The following is a 20,843-nucleotide window of genomic DNA, read 5'->3' on the forward strand; positions in this document are numbered from 1 at the left end:
TATCCCAACAAATACCCTTTTCACTGTTTCTGTATAGAGAAATAACCACAGTGTTGTTTACAATGTGGATATTAAACATAAATAAATAAAAACAAGTACTTGAGGGTAGGTTTTATGAAGGGCATTGTTGTTTCCTGCCCCAGCAATTGAAATGGTGTCCTCAATAGCTTTCTTGCTTCCCATGACAGCTGTCGGTAGTGCTGGCACTCTGCTAGTCATATATTTGTTTATCACCTGGAGGCAATTTATTTCTCTGTTCATGAACACCAAAGAAGCAGAGTATTTGCTGAGCTGTCTGCCAGTGAGTTTTCAGTACCTGTTTGTGTACATGGGTATGATTAAGGTATGGAATAACATCTTAGGATGTGAGCCTGTGGCAATTTAAGCCTACTCTGTCCCATTTTGTTGCTGCTTACAGCATGAACACAGGAACACACAGTAACTGGCCCTGGTAATGCTGTGGAGCAGGCTGTTTTAGGAGTTGTTTCAGCCAGCTTACCTTGTAGGGTTTGGTTTTGGTCAGGTCTGATGTGGCTCATCATGTGATTAGCTGAGTGCTGGAAATTTGGGGGCAGAACACAAAGCAGAATAAAGGGCTAATGGCAATGGTGTTCATATTGGTTTGGGCTGGGGCAGAGCTACATCTTTAAAACACCTTAAGCCTTGGCAGGTGTCTAACCCCTAAGGTTTCAGGTGGCAGGTTTGGGCTTCTGGGTAGTTAAGAAGCACGACACTGTGCTTCCTTGCTTGGGCTCCATATTGCTGTTGACATTATTGGCATGGTAGATGAATTTTTACATTCTGAATGGCTGTGACCAAGTGACCTAAATGTGGAAAATACTTGACTAATGAAGGAGAAAAGCACTGAGCAACAAGTGGCAAGTTTAATTTTGCTCTTTCCAGTCATAACACTAACCATTCTGTCCTTCAGATACTGCCTGTATCTCCCACAGATTCCTACCAATTAGTGCATTTACATTACACAAGAGAACTACAAAATCTTTAGGTCTGTGCAGATAGAAGACGTTTCCTCTCTGCTGGTAGTGTTTCTGCATCATAATTTCTGCATATGCATTCTTTGAGATTTCACTTTAATGTGTATTTGTAGTTCTTTGGATGCGTATGCATCTGAGAAGTAACTAGATAGTAGGTAGCTTCAGATTTACCTGGCAGGCATAATAGCACTAGCCAAAATATAGATTGTTTTTCTAGATGAAGGTTGGGCACTATTCTTGACATCTCAAATAAAAAATGAAAAATCAGTTGCTAGAAAACTATGGGAAATTGAGCAAAAAGCAAGCTGTACTAAATAGGTTATAGATGTGACCTTGTTTTTAGCTCTGATTGCATTGGAAACCTGTGAGGCCACTCCATTTGCCAGAGGCTGAAAGTTACCTTCTTGATGAAATCCTGCCTCCTGAACTACATGATAATTTATTTTATTTTTATTTTCCATGGAGACTAATGCAGTCTGGCAGGAAAAAAAAAAAAAAAAAAAGCAAAACAGCATTGTCAGACTTTTCATGATTACTATAAAGGAAATCTCACTTTGGGTTATGTGGTTTTCCTTCACAGTTCAACTGGTGGCTATTAGTTAATTATTTTTTTGTTGTTGTTGTTAGTCTAATGCTTGTCTCGATGCTTACAGATTACATCTGCGTTTGTTTTGCAGGATTTCTTGTGGTATCCAGAAGTTAATGGCTCTATGAGGCAGCGCATCAAATCTTGGACTGAGGTTGGTCTTAAACTGTTTATTTTAGGCAAATATTGCAGCTGACCTCTTTTTTAATAAACATGGTTATAATTACTAAGAGGTCAACAACGGCAGCATATGACATTATAATCAGTCGGTTATGTACCAGAGATCTGAAATTTGACATGAAAAAAAAGTGAAAGGGGCATGTTTGCTGCTGTATGTATTTCTTGGCATCTTGTGGTCTCCCATGGCTGGCTTTGCTTGAGCCAATAATAACACCAAAACAAGGAGGAAAAAAAAATTTCCTAGGGGCAGGTTGATTCATCCCAGTAGGAGCTGAAACAGTTCTACTCTGATTTGGCAGCTGTCTTGGTCTGTGCTTGCTGTGGCTGTGTTTTTCTGTTATCAGGCATTTTGATATTTGCATTAGTTTGAGTGTTATAAGCTGAAGGACAAAGGCAATTTGGAAAACTAAAAATGTTTTGATTTTTTTTCAATACTACCTGCAAATTATGTTGCATTTATTTTGTGTCTCGCAGTTGTTTTATAGATGGTTGTATTATTCAGCATAAGGTTATGTAGTTCTGATAAAGAATAAAATGTTAAAAGAATGGCAACTCATTTTTTTGTTTTTCCTTCCTTTTTTGGACTCTGAATAGCTTGCTTTTATTTAATAATGGCCAATAGTGATTCTTTTGTTACCTTATTTGTAATTCTCTCAAGACACCTTCTATCAAAACAGCTGAAGTTATAATTAATTTTTCTTCTTTTGTGATTACTACAAAAAACTTGAGCTGTTCAAGCCTTGGTGTTGCCAAGGCAAAACTTGTACTGAGGAGGTCAGCGCCGTCTGTTTCCTTGTACTCCTCTATTAGTGTACATCTTATGTTCCTTGCATTGGGCATAACTTTCAGACCTTTGGGGCAACAACTGTCTTATTCTTGTTCTGTTTTGTCACTGGTTTTGTGGTCACTTTAATCAGTACGACAGATCAAACAGATGTTTGAGAATGCGGAGAGATACAAAAAGATAAAGTGTACTTCAATAGTGTGACCTACAGTTTACTTGACCTTAGGAAGAGGTGTTTAGATAGCAGTATAAATTAAAATTAAAAGCTAAATAGATAGTGATTTTAAGTGCTTATTGATACTCTGCACTCTATTACAGGAAAATGTTGGTATTTTACAAGTTGATGTCTTTGTAATGTCCATCATTTAATGCTTACAGGGACAAGTCAAGTCATAGTTATTTAAGATATGAGTCTTCATTAACCAGAACAGTAAGTCAAATGATAGATGAGATTTGTGAATATTTTAAAACTAATTTATTTTTTCTTTGTGACTTAGGGTTCTGTGGCAAAACCTCATATAATTGTAGCAGGAGCTGCCACGGTAAGTTATACGTATATCAGGTGTTTGAGTAAAGAAGGAAGTTTTAGTAAGATAATTTTTATGCTCTCAAGCTGATTACAAGATCAAGTTTTTATTGCAACTAATAATAAAAATATGCTATCAATTAATTTCCTGCTAGTAGTTCTGAAGTATCAGGTACATTTTATTATAGCTATGTGATATACAGTACTTGCTTACTGGCAGCAATACTGGTTGATAAGCTTTGATTAGCTTGAATTATAGGTTAAAAATTGAAGTAGCTTCATTCCAAGCAGATTATTCATAAAGAAAATTCAAGTGCTTGCGTACTAACTGGGATGCTGCTGGTAGATGAAACTTTGGCATGACCTTGAATTTGACATTATTTTGAAACTTCTCTGTATCTTTAACTGACTTTGTACTCCTTTTTCATAGCTTTTGATTTGGTCACGATACTTAGTTTGGACATGTCTATCTTAAGATGTCAAAGCTTAACAGTTTATAAATAGAAGTAAAGAATTACAAGCTGCTGGCTTATTTTAAGAAAAGGAGGTTGCTCTGAGAATGTCTCTCTGGTGCTCTGCTTTTTAAAACTTGACTTTATGTTGAATAGAATATTTCCTAAGATATATGTAAAAATAGGTATTTTAGCTGTGTAGATTTATCTACTGGGAGACATACAGGTTCTGAATCTCTTTTTGTTTAATTTTCCAGTGGTCTATCAAGATTCACAATGGCAGCAGTGAAGCCCTCACACAATATAAAATCAATATCACTGCAATTGCACCTCTTTTGGAAAAATTAGCAAAAAGTAGTGATGTTTACTGGGTCTTACAAGGTAAAGTGATGAACAGCTGGTTTATAACAATTCATACTGTTGCTGTCTGTTGAACCATTCTTTCATAGAAGAATATGGAGAGCTTAGTCCATACTGCTGACTTCCAGATTAAATATGTTGTTTGGATTCTAATGCAGCTTTTCTTGCAGCCATAACAAGCTGGCACCTAAGTAGTTGTTTGTAGTAGTGGAGATCTTAATTCTCTCTCAGGAAAGTCGTTAGCTCTTTCTCAGACTCAAGGTGCCAGGAGTATTCTCACTGTGGTGTGCTCCATACGTGTCTCAAGGGAGTCAAGAACACAAATGCATAAAACATCTGTATTCCTGCATTCATATTCCATTAAATTTTCAGATTACATAAATAATAGGAAAGGTTCAACAGCCTATACATGTCTAGAATGATTAGACACAAACTCTAAGAATATAGAGAACTCAGCTTTCTAGAGTGTACACTTTATACACTAAGCACTGATGAATTAAGATATGGAGCCAGAAATCATGGTTCAAAATGAACCTGTGAGATTTATGATGGCACTAAGCTTACATTCTTTTACTTTTCTTTATTAGAACTCAGCTATGTCTCTGAAACTGAACGAGCTGATAGTAGAATGTGCTCCTGGTTTATTAGCCATGGAATGTAACATTCTTATCGCCTCAGTGAGAAATGTAAATGTGTTTTGAGCCCTGATAGTAATATACCCAGCTGTACCCTTGAAGTCACATAGAAGTTCCTATTAAAGATGGTTCTAGAGGTTAACATGAATCAACAGATTCATCTTTTCACATTACTTTCAAAACCATATTTATCTGTAACAAAAGCAATTAGCTGTCAGACATGTCCTAACATTTTGTAGGGAAAGATCCAGTCGATTTAAGTAATCTCTGAGCTCTTTATGCTCATAATGGAATGAATAAGAGCAAAAACTGTGCATGGAGCATTGTATGCATAGGCTTTGTACACACAGGGTTGTCTAGACTTTGACTGTCCAAAGTAGTCAAGAGGTGGCTTGAGTAAATCACCTTCTAGCTCTTAGAGTGTGTTTTACCAGAGTTATGAACATCACTAGCTTTTCATAGCAACCTAGCAGTCCTGACTTTGATCCCTGTCTAGCTTAGTGTTAAGCTCTATATAGTCTTTGAAGCCGGCAGGCAACTAAGGACTGTTCCAGACTACTGAAAAGCTGAGATTCTACCATCAGTTAAACTGGAATCAACAGGAACAAGTAGAGTATGCTTATAGACTGTGGCTTAGAGGAATGAGAAACTGGTTTCTATTGCAGTGACCAGAATTTTAAGCATCTTTTCCCCCTGTGTTTGTTCTGCTGCCTATCTTTCCTCTTGGCTTTGGAATCCCCAGGTAAAGGTTCCATTACTGAGAAAAGGCAGCAGCAGCTCTACACTCCAGCATTATATGCTCTTTATGGAGCACAAAAGCTTGGGGAAAATAAAACAGGCATTCATGTCTGGCCAAAGCTTTTTGGTCTATTAGTACATGTGCATAACTAGGGAATGGTGAAAAGAGTATTTCATCGTAAGCAACTCTGGTTGCAGTTGCTCGTTTCTCTCTATATACCTCTTACTGTACCATTAAACAATTGTGGCTACCAAAATGAAAGAAGCCTGTGCAGCTTGAATTAAGTAAATGTATTTACAAAGTGGAAGATTAATGTGCCCATTTTTTGTCCTTTCAAACTCAGATCCTGTTTATGAAGATATGCTGAGTGAGAGTCGGAAAATGATCACTAATGAGAAAATAGATGCTTATAATGAAGCAGCTGTTCGTATTCTGAACAGCAGCTCCCGAAATTCCAAAGCTAAAGTTAAAGTGTTCAGTGTATCAAAACTGATAGCACAAGAAACTATTATGAAGTCTTCAGATGGCCTGCATCTCCCTGAATCAAGCAGGGATACAGTAAGTATTTTTAAGCTGGTCAACATTAAAAGGTATTAACTGTAAAAGAAGGTTTCATGTGTATGTTCTGAAGCAGCAGGCAATATGAATGTAGTGAGGACTCTCGTTCTTCAGGAAATTTTGCTCAGAAAAGCCCAGTAGGTGAGAGGGCAGTCAATTATACTGATGTTTAAAAACCATAATATCTAACATGATGGTACATAGTGGATTTACAGCTATTTTTAAATAGCTGTATCTTTTGGACCCTGAGTGCAAACTTCACTCCTTCATCTGCGTAAATGATTTAGGGCGATAATGATTTATAAAGCAGTGCTAAGGAGTAAGTCTTCTTTTTTCTCCTATGTGCCCACATAGTTTAATTTAGAAAAAAGTATAAACAGGATGAGAAACACATAGTGTACACCTTCCCCGTTGCACGAAGTGCCACTGGCTTTAATCCTTATGTTATCACTACATACACATGCAGTGAGCCTCTCAGAACTTTATCAGTTTGTCCTTTCTGTGACTGAGCTCTTCTGCTGTGTCAGTTTTAGTTCTACTCCTTTGCAGGTTTCGATTGTTTTCAAGTATTGAATGGAGTAAATATCATCTCACCACACATTTCAGTCTATTTGTCATGTTTTAGACATATTCATTACCGTGTGCCTTGGGGAACCTAAACTAGTGAGATATTTTTCATTTATGGTCCATTTAGCACTTTATAGCTCCTTTTAGCCATAAAGAGAGCCCTTCTGTTGTAAGAATGAGAATCATAGAATATCCCGAGTTGGAAGGGACCCACAAGGATCATCGAGTCCAACTCCTGGATTAATTAGGATTAAATCTTTCTGTTTACCTCAAAAAGCTCAAGGATTTGCTCTTTGGAAGAGACGTTTTGACTCTTAATGCTGAATGAAGCTAGGTGTATGGGGGACTACTATGAACTTATATGAATATAAGAGAGAATTGCATGTTTTCTGTCAAATCACAATCTATTTAAAGATTTCTTATGATGAAAATTTTTACTTTTAAATTAGTGATTAATCAGAAAATTGCCTATTTCTTTGACAGAATGCGATGATTCTAATGAATGTCTACTGCAATAAGATAATGAAGCCCATTGATGGCTCCTGCTGCCAGCCTCAGCCTCCTCTCACTCTGATACAGAAATTAGCTTTCTGTTTCTTTACTTTGTCCATTATTGGATATTTAATTATCAGTTTAATTCACCGGAATAATTATCGGAAGAACAAATCATGCACTGATTTGGAAATGGGAGAGGAGAAGAAACCTGCCATCAATACTCCTAATGTTTCTACTTTAGAGATGCTCTTACACTCCTTCTGCAAACTCGGTCTTATCATGACCTATTTTTATCTATGTGACAGAGCAAATCTTTTCATGAAGGAAAATAAATTTTATACACACTCATCTTTCTTCATACCAATCGTCTACATCTTGGTTTTGGGGGTATTTTATACCGAAAATACCAAAGAGGTAATGATCAAGTTGACGTTGTGCTTGTAATATTGTTTGACAGTTTGAGTGTAAATTTCTGATTGCTAATTACTTAAAGTAAAACTCTTAAAATCAGCGTAACTCATCCTCAGGAATATAAAGTTTGCATGCAATTAGATGTAAAATCTTTTTAAAAGCATGTGGGTGCGAGCATTTTAAGCCATTGTCAAACAGTCCATCTTTAAGTGAACGTAGCTCAGATATGTGAGAATGTAGACCAGATTAGCATCTCATAGACCTGTGTCCATTAGAAGGAAGGCTTTTACAATTTAGACCAATTTGCCATAAAGTGGTTTATTGTTTTGAACTTTTTCTCCTCATTTTGTAGATGTTCGTTGTACTTTTTGGAATAGCAACACTCTTATTTTGTTTTGCATTAGACTAAAGTGTTAAATAGAGAACAGACTGATGAATGGAAGGGCTGGATGCAACTTGTTATTTTGATTTATCATATCTCTGGAGCAAGCACTGTAAGTGATTTGAAAATTGTGTTTTCAAGTGGGATTGGATTTCATGTTTTCAAGTGGGAATGCAATTTAGGCATGTTACTTCAAAAGGAAGATAGTGCAAATGCTTAATAGAATTGAATAGAGGGAGTAATTAATACCGTTGTTCCTGTAGTTTTAGAAATAGTATTTGCAGAATTAGTTTTTTTCTCTTTCAGTTCCAATGATAAGAGAATTTTATGCATTACTCAACCCATGAAAAAATATACTTGTTTCCTCCATGTAGATGATGTGTTAACTTACTTTTAATTGTTAGAAACACTTTTTTATGTTCAGAACTTGAAACTCTTGAAGGTAAGCTTTCAGAGATTCCTTCTTAACTCTATCTTAACTGGTTACAGGGTATGGAAATTGTAGAGCTATGAATAGAAGGAACACACTCAGATTTTCAGAGAGGTTAGGGCAACAAGAGAGCTTTTAGTAATAAACGAGAAATGCAGCTTAATATTTTTCTTTGGTAAACCTGATTTAGTGCAATGCAGAAAAAGGAAAACCAAAAGCATTTATGTGACTATCTATAAAAGGTACATTATTTTTCTCAACAGTTTTTGCCCGTGTACATGCACATTCGAGTTCTGGTTGCTGCATATCTGTTCCAAACAGGTTATGGGCACTTCTCATATTTTTGGATAAAAGGGGACTTTGGCGTATACAGAGTGTGTCAGGTAAGAATATATACTTACTGTTTCTATAAGGATTTTTTTTTTTTCAGAAATAAAATACCTGTAACATATTCAGACTCCTTAAATAATGTGATACCAGATTACTTAACCAGAGTTTTCAAATCCCAAATGGCTACTGTTTCTGTCTAATCTGAACTGTTTGTGTTTATCTGATACAAACACCTGGCATATGCATAATAATTACAATGTAAAACATGTATGTAAGCTAAAAAGAATCACAAGTATCTAATATTTTCCAATATGTAGCAATGGCATTTCCATTGCAGTAACAATTTCCAATATATATTTATAAACAGTATGTGGCTAATGATCTGGGCAAGCTGGCTGGCAGTAAGGAGGGGGATATCCATGGCTCCAAACTTATTTGGCTAAATTTTCCTAGGTTTCTTCTGTAGTCAGCGGTGAGAAAGAGGTTTACTTGGATATCTGTGGTGCAGTGAATCACGCTTAGGAGCAGCCTCTTTCCAGCTGCTGTTGAGCATAGATAGGTGGTATGAACGTTCTCATTGGCTCTCAATTTTTAGCAAAAATTATGGCTTTCCCAAAATTAGTCACTGGAAGTGCTTCACTTTGTTTCCCTTACTTTGTTCTTACCACATCAGCCTGCTCCATGCCATTATTTTCTATCTATTATTATTATTAATTACTAGTGTGTTTCTGTTGGAGGTTTATTGGCTTTTTTTTTAGACAAGTAGATAAATGTTTGGTGAGTCCAAGAGGCAGTTGTGTACAGACCTTCTTTTTTTGTCTTCCTCTGTGAATAAAGGTAGTTATTCAGCACATCGGTTTGCTTGCTCCCAGCACTGCAAGTCATTATGTAGATGAAACAAACACTGTTTTGTCTCTGATTTAAACTGAAGTCATTTCCAAGTGCTTACATTGTACAAGCTTTTAATTTCTGCATGCATTTTGGGTCTTTTCTTCACTGTTTGTGAAAAGAAAAACTTCAGGGTTGGTTAGTTGAGACCATTAATAGTGTCCCAAAACACTTGCTTTTCCTTTTTTTCCCTTCAGATCAGTGATGGTTTGGATCTGTTGAAAAAACTTTCCACACTGTTATTTCATTAAGTATCCAACTGCTTTGTACTGAAGTAGCCGCTAATACATGAACAAGAGGCATCACTGCAATATTTACTGCCTCTTTCAAAACTCTGCATAGCAGCACCAAATGTTTCACACTACTGTTTCACTTGTTACAGGATCCCAGCTATTTTTATTTTGTTAGTCAGGACAGTGGAGTTCTGCATAACAGTACATGTATGTTTAACCATTTTGGTATCTAGAATATGATTGGAAATATCACGCCCCTGTAATGTCTTTCTTCGAAGTGAGTGTTTCACAAACATATCAGATGTAGCTGCTTCCTTTGGAGGAGGGGAAAAAAAAAAAAAAGAGTAAGTTCTCTTTCAGTTAAAGAGTGAAACTCTATCACAATTGAAGAGCCTTCAGGAAAAACACCTGTGGGTACAAATTTTCAGTTCAAAAGGTTAGAAGGAGAGAAAGTAAATACTTTCCAATCAGCCATATCAGTTCTCTTGGGTTTGTTTTTGTTTTTCTTCCTCAGAGACAGTGTAGCAGAGGCTACATTTGTTAATGAAGAAAACTATTTTTTGCATTGTAGGAATACTGGAGAGTGTGTCTCTTTTTGTGGTTTCCCTCCCAGGTTTGGCAGCGTGTGCTGTAGCAGTGATTTTAAAGAAAGAAACAAAACCCTCCTATTGCTATTAAGAGTCACACTGTAACTGGGATCGTCCTGCTTATTAAGCACAGGGCTCCAGCCCAGGCGCAGCACGGGTAGGGGCACTGGCCTGACTTTAACCAAGCCAGCCCTGTTGGCTGTTAGTGCAAGCAGGGTGGTGGTGACAGCATCCAGCAGCTGGCATTCTCACTCTGTCCCCAGGCTGGGGACGGTTCATTTGACCCAGTTTTCATTGCTGTCACTGCCAAAATAGGTCAGGGTAGACTGGCCCAGTCCTCCATAACCAGCCTGCGTCTCACACTGCATTGGTGTTGCTCCCTGAGATACTTACCCATGTGCCAACTGGAATATAATCAGGGAGTAAAGTGTGAAATACTTAGGTGCTTTTCGGATAATGTTAAAGAAACATATTCCTCATCTCTCCCAGCTTTGCCTCCCGGTTTATATACCCTGGATGGAAATGTGTTCTTCTTTCCTCTGACTCCCTCCAGGTTTTATTTCGTCTCAATTTCTTGGTCGTGGTACTGTGCATAGTGATGGACCGACCTTACCAGTTCTACTACTTCGTGCCATTAGTCACTGTCTGGTTCATGATCATTTATGCCACCTTGGCCACGTGGCCTCAGATAGTCCAGAAGAAAGCAAACGGTAGGATAATACTCCTTTATTATTCTTCTGCGTTAAAATGTGTCCATGTTACTACAGATCATAACCACACAGAAAACTACTGTCAGGAGATCTCAGCCCATTTGTACATGCACAAAGTATGATAAATGGCTGCTCACATAAACAGTTTGTCAGAGATGAATGAAATGTCCATTGAAACATAAAACGGCTGGAAACTGAACTCCTCTATCTCTGATTATAGTCATAGAGTTCTTTTCTGTGGGTTTTGACCATCAGAAATGTATTTTATCAAAAGTTGATATACTGAATGAAAGCTAAAATCATAATATTACATGGTCTATGCTAGTCAAAATTACTACTGTAGTGTAGGAACAGGTCTAGCAAGAACTACGATCATCCACACGTTCCCATTTTCTACTGTTAGCATTCCTGATCCATCTTGAGCATTAATTCTGCCATGTCCAGACAAAAAGGGGGTTGTGAAGGGCCTTAGTCTCTTATGTTAAGTGGACTTTGGAAACTGTTTTTTATGATGCGAATATTTTAAATAAAAATTGAAGTGAAATCCCAGTTTCTCATGGATTACAGTTTATTGAAGAGCTGTCATCATGTGGTAATGCTTATTATTTAATTCACCTAAATTAAAACTAACAACTCTAAGAGTCTTAGGTCTTCTTTCCCTATTGATGGAGTGAAATCTGAATTTTATAGTCTGCAGATATGAAAATGAAATACCTCAAATACATGCTAGGATTAGATGTTGCAGAAATACAGTTAGCAATTTTACAAGACATCTAGAAGGCAAATACATCATATATGTGTATATATATGTGTGTGTGTATATATATATATATATATATATATTATATATATATTATATTTCTACAGAGGCAATCTTCCAGGTGCAGTGAAATGACTGTTGTGTATTGCAGAGAAATAATTACTGTGAAATTAGAAAATCTAGTGACAACTTTTATGTTTACTTCCTTACTAATAGCTGTCAGTTTGTATGGTGAGAGGAGATAATTTCTCATTCGCAGTGTTGAAGCCTGGGTAGAGGTTAATATCAGTTGACAGCTTTGAGGAACAGTTTATCTGGCTTGTCTTAACAAAACACTTGTCCTTAATGTACTCAAGCTGAACAGCAGGTCAGCTGGTAGCTCTGAGTTTAGGAATATGTGCTCTACGTATTTCACAGAACAGCAGCTGCTGGGGACTTTATTTTGCATTCAGCTAGAATTAGAAGTACCTGTGTGAAATGTATGTGAAAGCAGAGGCTTTAAAACAGTGTTTCTGTTTGAACACTGACATTCTGATTCTTTATTTATGTTGTCCTTGTTTTCAGATGTGAGGCTTAGTTTAGGATTAACAGTCCGGTAATTACTATAAATGTTTATTTTAATTGCTTAAAGTAAAATATAAAGTCTAAATATATAGTTAGTGATAAAATAGTGCTGGTGGGATTTGAATATTTATGAATGCATCTATTACTGAGTATGGCTACACTAATAGTTGGCAATTATTATTAAATATGTATAAATATTCATTGTTTTTGCTAGTGGAAAAATTGATGACCATATACTGATTAATTTATTTTTTTCTTTAGGGAACTGCTTATGGCACTTCGGATTACTGCTTAAACTGATTTGCTTACTGGCCTGTATATATTTTCTGTCATATTCTCAGGTTTGTAAACTCTTACTCTTCATATCCTTGCTGATGAACAGTATTAACTGCTTTTTAATGCACTCATGACTTGAGTATTTGCTTCTATATCATAAATAAACAAGAAAAATTGAACCTGTTCATGGTTTTGAATTGGTACAGTTGCTGGGAAAAAAAAAAAACAACGGTGTCTAACTCATTTCTTTGTAATGCTTGACATGTTTTTGGTATACTACTACAAGTGTAATAAATATGGAGGTGTATGGGTTTTGTTTGTTTGGGGTACGTTTCTTGTTTTGTTTTTTTGAATGTGCTGTATCTAAAGTTACTGGGTTTTGAATCAGATATCATATGGCAATACCAACATTTGTGTCTCTTAGAGACTTGCTGTTGGCTTCGATACTTTATCAGAAGATTGGTTCTCATGCTAAATTGGTGGAATCACCATTTCTGGAGGTCTTTTAAAGACATTTAGATGTTGAACTTAGCAATATGGTTTAGTGGAGGACTTGTTAGTGTTAGATCATCGAGTCCAACCTCTGACCTAGGTTGGTCTCTTCCAACCTAGACAATTCTGTGATTCTGTAATTTATCAATTTAGTGCATACTTTAAGTAAAAATGAGGGGCGTAAGGACAGAGTTTGTCACCTATAATTTGCAGTGCCTTTTGTGTGTTTTTTAATCTGCTGTTATTTTTAAGCCTGTTGAAGTATAGTTTCCTGTAGAGTATGCATTTGTTCTCCCAACACATAGGTGGATCTCTTCCTTTAAGACTGCAGAACAAAAAGGAAGAAGTGCCCACCTTTATGGGAAAACAAAACAGGAGAACCTTTTTCATCTGAAGTATTTTTGGTTTTGTGGTTTTTTTTTTGTTTGTTTGTTTGCTTTTTGGCTTTTGGCAGGGGTAGGGAATGTTTGAGGAAGCCAGTTGATTTGGTGATGCCACTTAACTTCAAGGTCAGATGATTTATACTGCTGAAATTGGGATGACATAATACCAAAAGACATCTGATTGATTTAAATGTAGTAAACCTGGTTGACATTAACGTTAATGCTTTTGCAATGCTTTTGTTGTTGTTAAATTACAGGGTGCATTTGAGAAGGTGTTTTCATTTTGGCCACTGTCCAAGTGTTTTGAACTGAATGGGAATGTCTACGAATGGTGGTTTAGGTGGAAGTTAGATCGCTATGTATGTAACATTTGCATTTCTATACTGTACTTTTACGTGTTGTTTTTTTTGGTTTTGTTTTTTTTTAGTCTGGAGGGTGGGGGATGGTTGTTTTCCCTTCCTCTAGAGAAAGCAAGAGTCTGTCACAGTGAATTGTTCATTTCATGATTAATGCACATCTATCTTAATTCTGCAAATGTCTGTCAAAGCCTTGCTTTGATAGACATTGACTTACTTGCTGCTGGATCCTGCTTAGTTGCTTAAAATAAATATGATCTTTAGTTTGTCTTTCGTCAAAAAATTTACTGTGACAATGTACTACCAGCAGCGCTTCGGGCTTTTGAAATACAAAACTAACTGTTTTGGTGGCTTTTTTAATGCTTTTTGAAGGTTGTCTCAATTAAACATGTATTTCTGTTAAGGTAACTTTTACAGTAGTTTTGTTAAAATTGGGATTTTGATGCCAAAACCAGAAAGTATTGCACATACTTTCAAATGGTTCTACAGCGGCAAAGTGCCTTTTTTCCCCATTATTGACTCTACAATGCTGAGGATAGAACAGGGAGAAACTGTTTTTTTTTGTTTTTTTTTTTCCTTTCCTTTCTTGGAAATGTAAGCAGAGTGTCTGAGATGAGAGCATTTATCTGCTAACCTTATCCTTAACTGGATCACATGCTTGCTTCTCCCTGTGTTCTCCCTTCAGTAACTTAAATTTGTGGAGTTCATGGTGCACTGCAACATCTCAGACGTGGAGCTCTGTTGGCTGTAAGCAGTGTGTATTCTGCAATGCTGCTAAAGAGGAAGTCCCAAATTAATACTGAAGACTAACAGTGCGTGGGCCTGAAACAGCATCATTTTGGTAGCTAATGATGAATTGTGTCTGTGAGAGGAAAGCACTTTCAGTGCTTTGTGAAGATGTTTTCACCTGCCGGCTTGGAGAAGGCCAGAGTGCAAAGTTTGTTCCCCAGAGTAAACCCTTTTTGGTGCTGGCATAGGTTGCAGAGAGGATAGTAGGTACTTTGAAAGCTGCTTTAAATTTCATGTCTTTAACACTCTGGGAAGCATTAGTAGGAATACTTCATTTTAGTTTTTGAGGTGAGTTAAAAATGCAGCTTAGAGCACTCCAGTGTAGGAAGCCTTTTTTTTTTTTTGCTAGTTTCAGTAAATCTGGGAAAGGGACTTCTGACCTCTAGGCTTTGGTATTACAAATAGATTTTACAGTAGCATTTCTGCTGAAAAAGTTTTTACCTGAAGTACATGTAAAAGCCATGAGATATTCACTGCATTGTTTGTCTTCCACAGGTGGTTTTTCATGGGATGCTGTTTGCTTTTATTTATCTGGCATTGCAGAAACGTCAGATGATTTCAGAAGGAAAGGGAGATGCACTTTTCTCCAACAGAGTTTCAAATGTTTTATTATTTATTTCAATTGTATCCTTTATGGTATGTATCTAGTTTAACTATTACAGTCAAGCTTGTAAATCTGTACAGAATCCACTTTTTGAAGTTCTTGTTCAGGAAACACATTGATTTTAAAAAATGTGGGGATATTTCAGCTGTGTATTTTTAAGCAGACTGAAATGTCTTTTCAGTGAACTGTAGATGAAAACATGGCTTTTCCAGGTCATTGCAAAAATTATAAGAAAACTAGATCATAACTAGTATGGTAGATAATGTTGCTCTTGATCACTTTTTGTGTGTCACTCTTGATCACTTGTCTAATTGTGGTTAAAAAAAAAGTCAACAGTACGTTTTCATCCTTGGGTGTGAATAAGTCTGGTATTCATCAGCTGCAAAGAATTTGAGAGAAACACAAAATTAAGTACAATGTTGTTCTTTCTATTACTGTCCCAAATCTCCATGAAACAATTATTGCTGAAGCATTTCAGAACAACTTGTCTGTTGGTTCGGTTTTAAATGTTACATACAATTGTTACCCAGACTGATTTTTATTGTCTTCTAGACCTACTCCATTTGGGCTAGTAGCTGTAAAAACAAAACAGAGTGCAATGAACTGCATCCTTCTGTTTCTGTGGTGCAGGTAATTATATTCTTTTTCCTTACAGTGACAAATCTAGAGTGTTGTTTGTTTGTTTTTTAATTGTTTTTAAATATAATGTTTATGCTTTAGTGTGGAGTGTCAGATGATTGGCTTCATCTTCATGTCTGAAAAAGAAAAAGGATTTAACTACACTGCTCGCTGTTTTTCATTGTTTTATTACTGAAATTACATCCTGTGATTATGCTTTTGATTAACCTTAATGTCATTAGTGTACGTTCATACACAATTCAAGGCCAAAACCAACTTCTAGCTAATTGCACAGCAGTGGTAAAAGGAGAGAGCTGTAGGGGAGCATTACAGTTTGGGCGGTGTTAATGTACTAAGTGAGCCCTGTGGTTACTTTTAGAGAAGAGGTGGGCTGCAGGGTCACGTGTGTGGTTTTAAGTTAAATTTTCCTCTTACTGTCTTCCCCGCTGTACCTAGCCCCAGCTGTTTGATCCTATTCCCTCTGTTTCTTTCTTTTCTTTTTTTTTTTTTTTCCCACTTGTAGCTTGCCCAGTTGAAGGGCAGCATGTGTGACTTAAGTATTTTAATGTTAATACGCCCATCTCAACATCTTTTCTACACTTCGTCTTCAAAAACTGAAGGTGAAGTTATATTTGTAGCCATCTTTCTCATGACTCTACTGAAGCTGTAAACATATTGCAATAGCATAGCAAGTTATAAGACTTGCAATTTTCAGACTGACTTCAAGGATAAACTATTTATATGTTAGATTTGAAAGAGAATAAATATTCTTATGATGCACTTTTAGTATGATTAAAATTAGTAAAGTTTTTTTGTGTGTGTGTGTGTGACCTACTTGTCACCCACAGTCACTCTTTTTCTTTCTGTTTTTTTTTTTTTTCTTTCTTAAGATTTTAGCATTCATCCTCATCAGGAACATTCCTGGATATGTCCGATCTGTATATAGCTCATTCTTTGCCTGGTTTGGCAAAATTTCTCTAGAGGTAAGCAAAGAATTTCAGTTTAGAAATGTAAAGATGTTTTGTTATGCAAATTGAAGTATTAAGATAAGTACCAAATTCATGTATTGCTTTATTTAATCCTACTTGACCTGTTTTAGTGTTGTAACTTACATCCACACTCAGAAATCCCTGCTGAAATAGCAGTCTTAGAGCATCGATCTTATTTATCTCTTATGCTGTTGTGGGGGTGGTGACTAAGGCTGTGAGAGTTGGGGCTTAATGCTGAGGTAAGCTGTGGCATGTATGCAATTGGAAGATACATTTGAAGTGATTTTTGAATCAGCATTAATTATATTGTCTAGTATAATCCCACTTATAAAAAAGTTTGCCTTAGAAAGCTTTGCTGCGTTAATAAAGAAATGTATCTTTACAAGCAAAACCATTCTTAGAGCAAGTTTTCTTCTTCCATTGAGTGAATATTTTGAAACATTTGGAATCATCTTGCTTTCCATTTTATTTGCTCTTTATTAATATTAAATGTTTAATTTTATTGTATTACTGCAATTTATTTTTTGAAGGAAAATTAATTTACATGAAAAAATTAGGAGAAACTCTGTAATACAGTGTATGTGTAGCACAAGATTGCATTTATTTTTTTTAAGGATCTTGTTTTCACTATCTTGATTCATGGTGAACTTTAAGGTGCTTGTCAGCTCCAGGGGCTTTCACGTTCATCAGCAGTTAAAGCATTGCCTTTTGTTTGCGGGTACGTGAGTAAGTCCCTCAGCAGAGGGGCAGTAGCTGAGCACATACAATATAAATTGTGTATCTGTTCTCATACAATATAAATGATGCTTCCTTATGCCTTATTCAGGTAAGAGCTCAGCAAACTCATTTTGCTGTGCACTGTACCAGGCAAATAGTCTGCTAGGCCTTGCTGGGCCTCGTCTGAGGTGGCTTATAGCAAAGACATGTAGAATACAGCTCCTGAAAGTACATTATTTGTCTGACTTGAGCAGAAGTACGTTGTGTCACCTGATGCAGTAGTAATACGTGTTCTTCATATAAGCAAAAAAAAAAATTTATATATATATATGAGTATTTTTAAACACTTTATTTTTTCTTGCAGCTTTTCATTTGCCAATACCACATTTGGCTGGCAGCAGACACAAAGGGGATCTTGGTGCTCATTCCTGGATATCCGATGTTTAATGTTATTGTCAGCACTTTCATATTTGTGTGTGTGGCACATGAAATTTCTCAGATCACTAACGATCTAGCACAGATCATGGTACCTAAAGATAACTCCACTCTGCTAAAAAGGTTGCTATGCATAGCTGGATTTTTTTTCGGACTCCTCCTCTTCTCAGCAATGCAAGATCAGTCAAGGCATTAACTTGAAAAGGTTCTTGAAAACTTTTCTTCAGGTTTATTTTGCATCTGCCTGAACAGAAGTTCTCAGCTGGAAGTACAGGAAGACATGGACATGAAGTGTGGAAAATGTAAATAGCAGAAATGTACATATTTTGTGTGAAAATGGCATTCTCGAAGAATCCCAGAAACAAGAATGCACTGTACAGAATCGCATGTGAAAATGAGTCTTTTTCTACTGGATATATTTCTGTTTACATATCTGTTTAAACGTGACAAAAGAGGTGAAGTGAAATGGCACAGCAGCATCACGCGCCTGTGGTGGAATTACCCACGCCTTGGGTCAATGAATGAAGAGTGGCTGCTGCCAGAGGGCTGCATGTAGGTAACGCACGCTCTCAGCAAGGAGCAAGAAGAGAGCACACCTGCCATCCTTAGTTAATTGGCACTGCTAGCTGGTGTGGAGCATGAGGTTACTTCTCTGGTAAACCAGGGCATTTTCCTAAACAAAGCAGTAACTTCTTCAGGAGGGACTGTTTGAGGTGGAGGTTGTATATGCTACGTGAAACCCTTTATATGTGGAAATAGAAAGTCATCACCAATTCAGTGACTTAAGATTACGTACAACTTTACATAACGTGTGTTTTTAAGACATTTCCAGGAAATATGGTGAATTATGAGGTTGAAACTCTTGTTAAATATACAGAGAAAATATTTGATTTGTTTTTTTCCCCTGAAGTTCTTTGCCTATGTGCGGTGCTTTCTGTGCAGTCTCAGTGGACAACCAGATGAATAGTTTTCTCAGCTGAATATTGGAAAATTCTGGAGAAATTCCATCTTTTTCCAGTCAAACAAAATCCATCATATCCGCTTCATCAGATCTTAAGGAAATGGGAGAACAGGGGAACAGTGATCTTTGAACCTTTCTAGGCCATCAGTGACCTTGAACCAGGTCTGATTAGGAAACTGGTGCCATATTCTGTCTTGTGATGATGTTTTCATTTAAAAGGATGGGAGTCAATCTGTTGGTACCATGAGGAAGAGGGACTGAGCAGACATCCTGTTGCTTGCAGATGGTTCGGTGTCAAAATTACGAATCAAATGAGATTGAAGCTGTTGGAGGAACATTTTTCCCCACCCTTTTCAGCAGTGCTGTTCATTACCACAATTTGAACTCTGAACCCAGTCTTTGGCATAAAAAGGAAAATCTGTGCAAGTGACAAGCTGGAATTTAAGTTCCACTTGGTGAAGTCATGGTAATTTCCCCTGAATTGTGGTTTTTGTTCAAGTAATAGTTTGACCTTGTTTCTTTTACATCATGTTCTGGTTACTTTTTAGCAGTCAAAAACATGACTACAATATTGTTATCCCAGCATATGTGCAATTATGTATGTTCATGAGCAGTAAGAATCCTAAGTGATACTGGATGTTTTTGATGTTGTCCCAGTTGAATCATGGAAAAAGAGACACCAATGGCAGTTTAAAAAAAAAAAAAAAATGAAAGAATGGCTCCAAATTTGATTTCGGTGAAGAGAATAATTTCTTTTTACAAGTGATTATTCATCATAAAAAAAAATAATGAAATCACTTCCCCCAAATTCAGCAGTTTTACTAAGTCTGCCAGATGTTTTGAAGCTGTTGGCAAGATACTGAGCTGTTTGTTCTTTGGTACATTATTTCCAATGTTTGGAAAGTTATCCTCCTTGACAAGTATATTACTGGATACTGGAAGAAATGATATAGGTCAACACTGGTACGTAGGATCTGTAACCATCTGTGCCAGTATTAGGGTAACGGCGAAATGTGAGTTTGAGGGGATAATTTTTGTTTTGTTCTTCACAAGTTAAGTATTGTAGATATAATTTTATTTATCTGTTGTACAGATTTGGTTAAAAGATTTATTTTTAATGTTTGAGATAATGCACTTGTTTACTGTATGTGGGATAAATATATTTTCAGGTTATGTACAAATATGAAGTAATTTAAACATTAAATAAATGTGCTGTGGATGCTTATTTTTGTAATGGGAGCGGCATCGATGAAGGAAAAACTTCTTATGGCCTGACTCGAGCTGGGCTGCAGTTCCTTGTGGTAAGGAACTTCGCTTTGGAGTTTACCTATTCAGGTCCCCCACGAAGTAGTTAATAGGAGGAGCTTCAGAGGGTGAATTCCTCTCCCTGAGTACACAAGGAGGTGTGGGGCTGTTATGGCACCTGAGCTAAGAGCTGTAAATGCTCTCTCCTCCTCTCCACCACACCAGAAGCCCCATGCCTGTGCAGTCAGGGCCCCTTCTTCAATCCTGGGTCGTGTACCACCTACTCCTATCCATACCCCTGCTGCCATAACAAAGAGGTGTCCGGGGACTGTTAGGTAATAAACAGGCAAAGCCACCACTGACGTTTTTCCTATTTATTAGATTTGACATTCTGTACATTTACAAAGACAGCCGTAGTGCTTTCTACTTCATGTGGTTGCAACAGTCTCATTACAATACCAGTTCCCACCGTCACTGTACATTGCTGAAGGAGGCTGTGACCGTACCACTCTGTCACCAATTTTAACTATTTCTAGTTCTTTGTTAAGTGTCTTTAGCTAGCTTTATAAATCTATGCTTCTGTGGTAATTATTTTAATAAGTAAAAATAAATAATTTATTATTAAACTTACCTCAAATGACTGATGCTTTCAAGCATAAAATAGTTTCAGGTGTGCTTAATATCCATCACCTACATCATCAGAGTCCTCTCAGAATACACGGAGCACCTGCTGGTACAACCTGATCCTTGATGCACATACACAGCAGCTTTAGAAATTGCCTTCAATAGCCTGGCACTCCTCTATC

The 20,843-nt window shown here is 36.8% G+C and overlaps 1 protein-coding gene across 3 annotated transcripts in view; it reads left to right on the forward strand.

Moving 5' to 3' along the window:
• Positions 1 to 20,667, forward strand: part of CASD1 (CAS1 domain containing 1) — a 33,162-nt gene extending 12,495 nt beyond the window's left edge. For 2 of the 3 annotated variants that reach the window (XM_068673975.1, XM_068673977.1), the window contains 14 exons: positions 1,673 to 1,735; positions 3,043 to 3,087; positions 3,781 to 3,904; positions 5,601 to 5,815; positions 6,866 to 7,291; positions 7,693 to 7,782; positions 8,364 to 8,483; positions 10,692 to 10,848; positions 12,434 to 12,513; positions 13,581 to 13,682; positions 14,964 to 15,104; positions 15,625 to 15,702; positions 16,581 to 16,673; positions 17,761 to 20,667. In XM_068673975.1, the coding sequence (XP_068530076.1) occupies positions 1,673 to 1,735; positions 3,043 to 3,087; positions 3,781 to 3,904; positions 5,601 to 5,815; positions 6,866 to 7,291; positions 7,693 to 7,782; positions 8,364 to 8,483; positions 10,692 to 10,848; positions 12,434 to 12,513; positions 13,581 to 13,682; positions 14,964 to 15,104; positions 15,625 to 15,702; positions 16,581 to 16,673; positions 17,761 to 18,027 (2,001 nt within the window). In that variant the 3' untranslated portion in view covers positions 18,028 to 20,667. The remainder of the gene's footprint in view (positions 1 to 1,672; positions 1,736 to 3,042; positions 3,088 to 3,780; positions 3,905 to 5,600; positions 5,816 to 6,865; positions 7,292 to 7,692; positions 7,783 to 8,363; positions 8,484 to 10,691; positions 10,849 to 12,433; positions 12,514 to 13,580; positions 13,683 to 14,963; positions 15,105 to 15,624; positions 15,703 to 16,580; positions 16,674 to 17,760) is intronic. The other variant, XM_068673976.1, reaches the window with a different exon arrangement.
• Positions 20,668 to 20,843: the final 176 nt, after the last annotated feature.

The sequence above is a fragment of the Anas acuta genome, chromosome 2 (assembly GCF_963932015.1).
Source record: "Anas acuta chromosome 2, bAnaAcu1.1, whole genome shotgun sequence".
NCBI classification, from domain to species: Eukaryota; Metazoa; Chordata; class Aves; order Anseriformes; family Anatidae; genus Anas; species Anas acuta.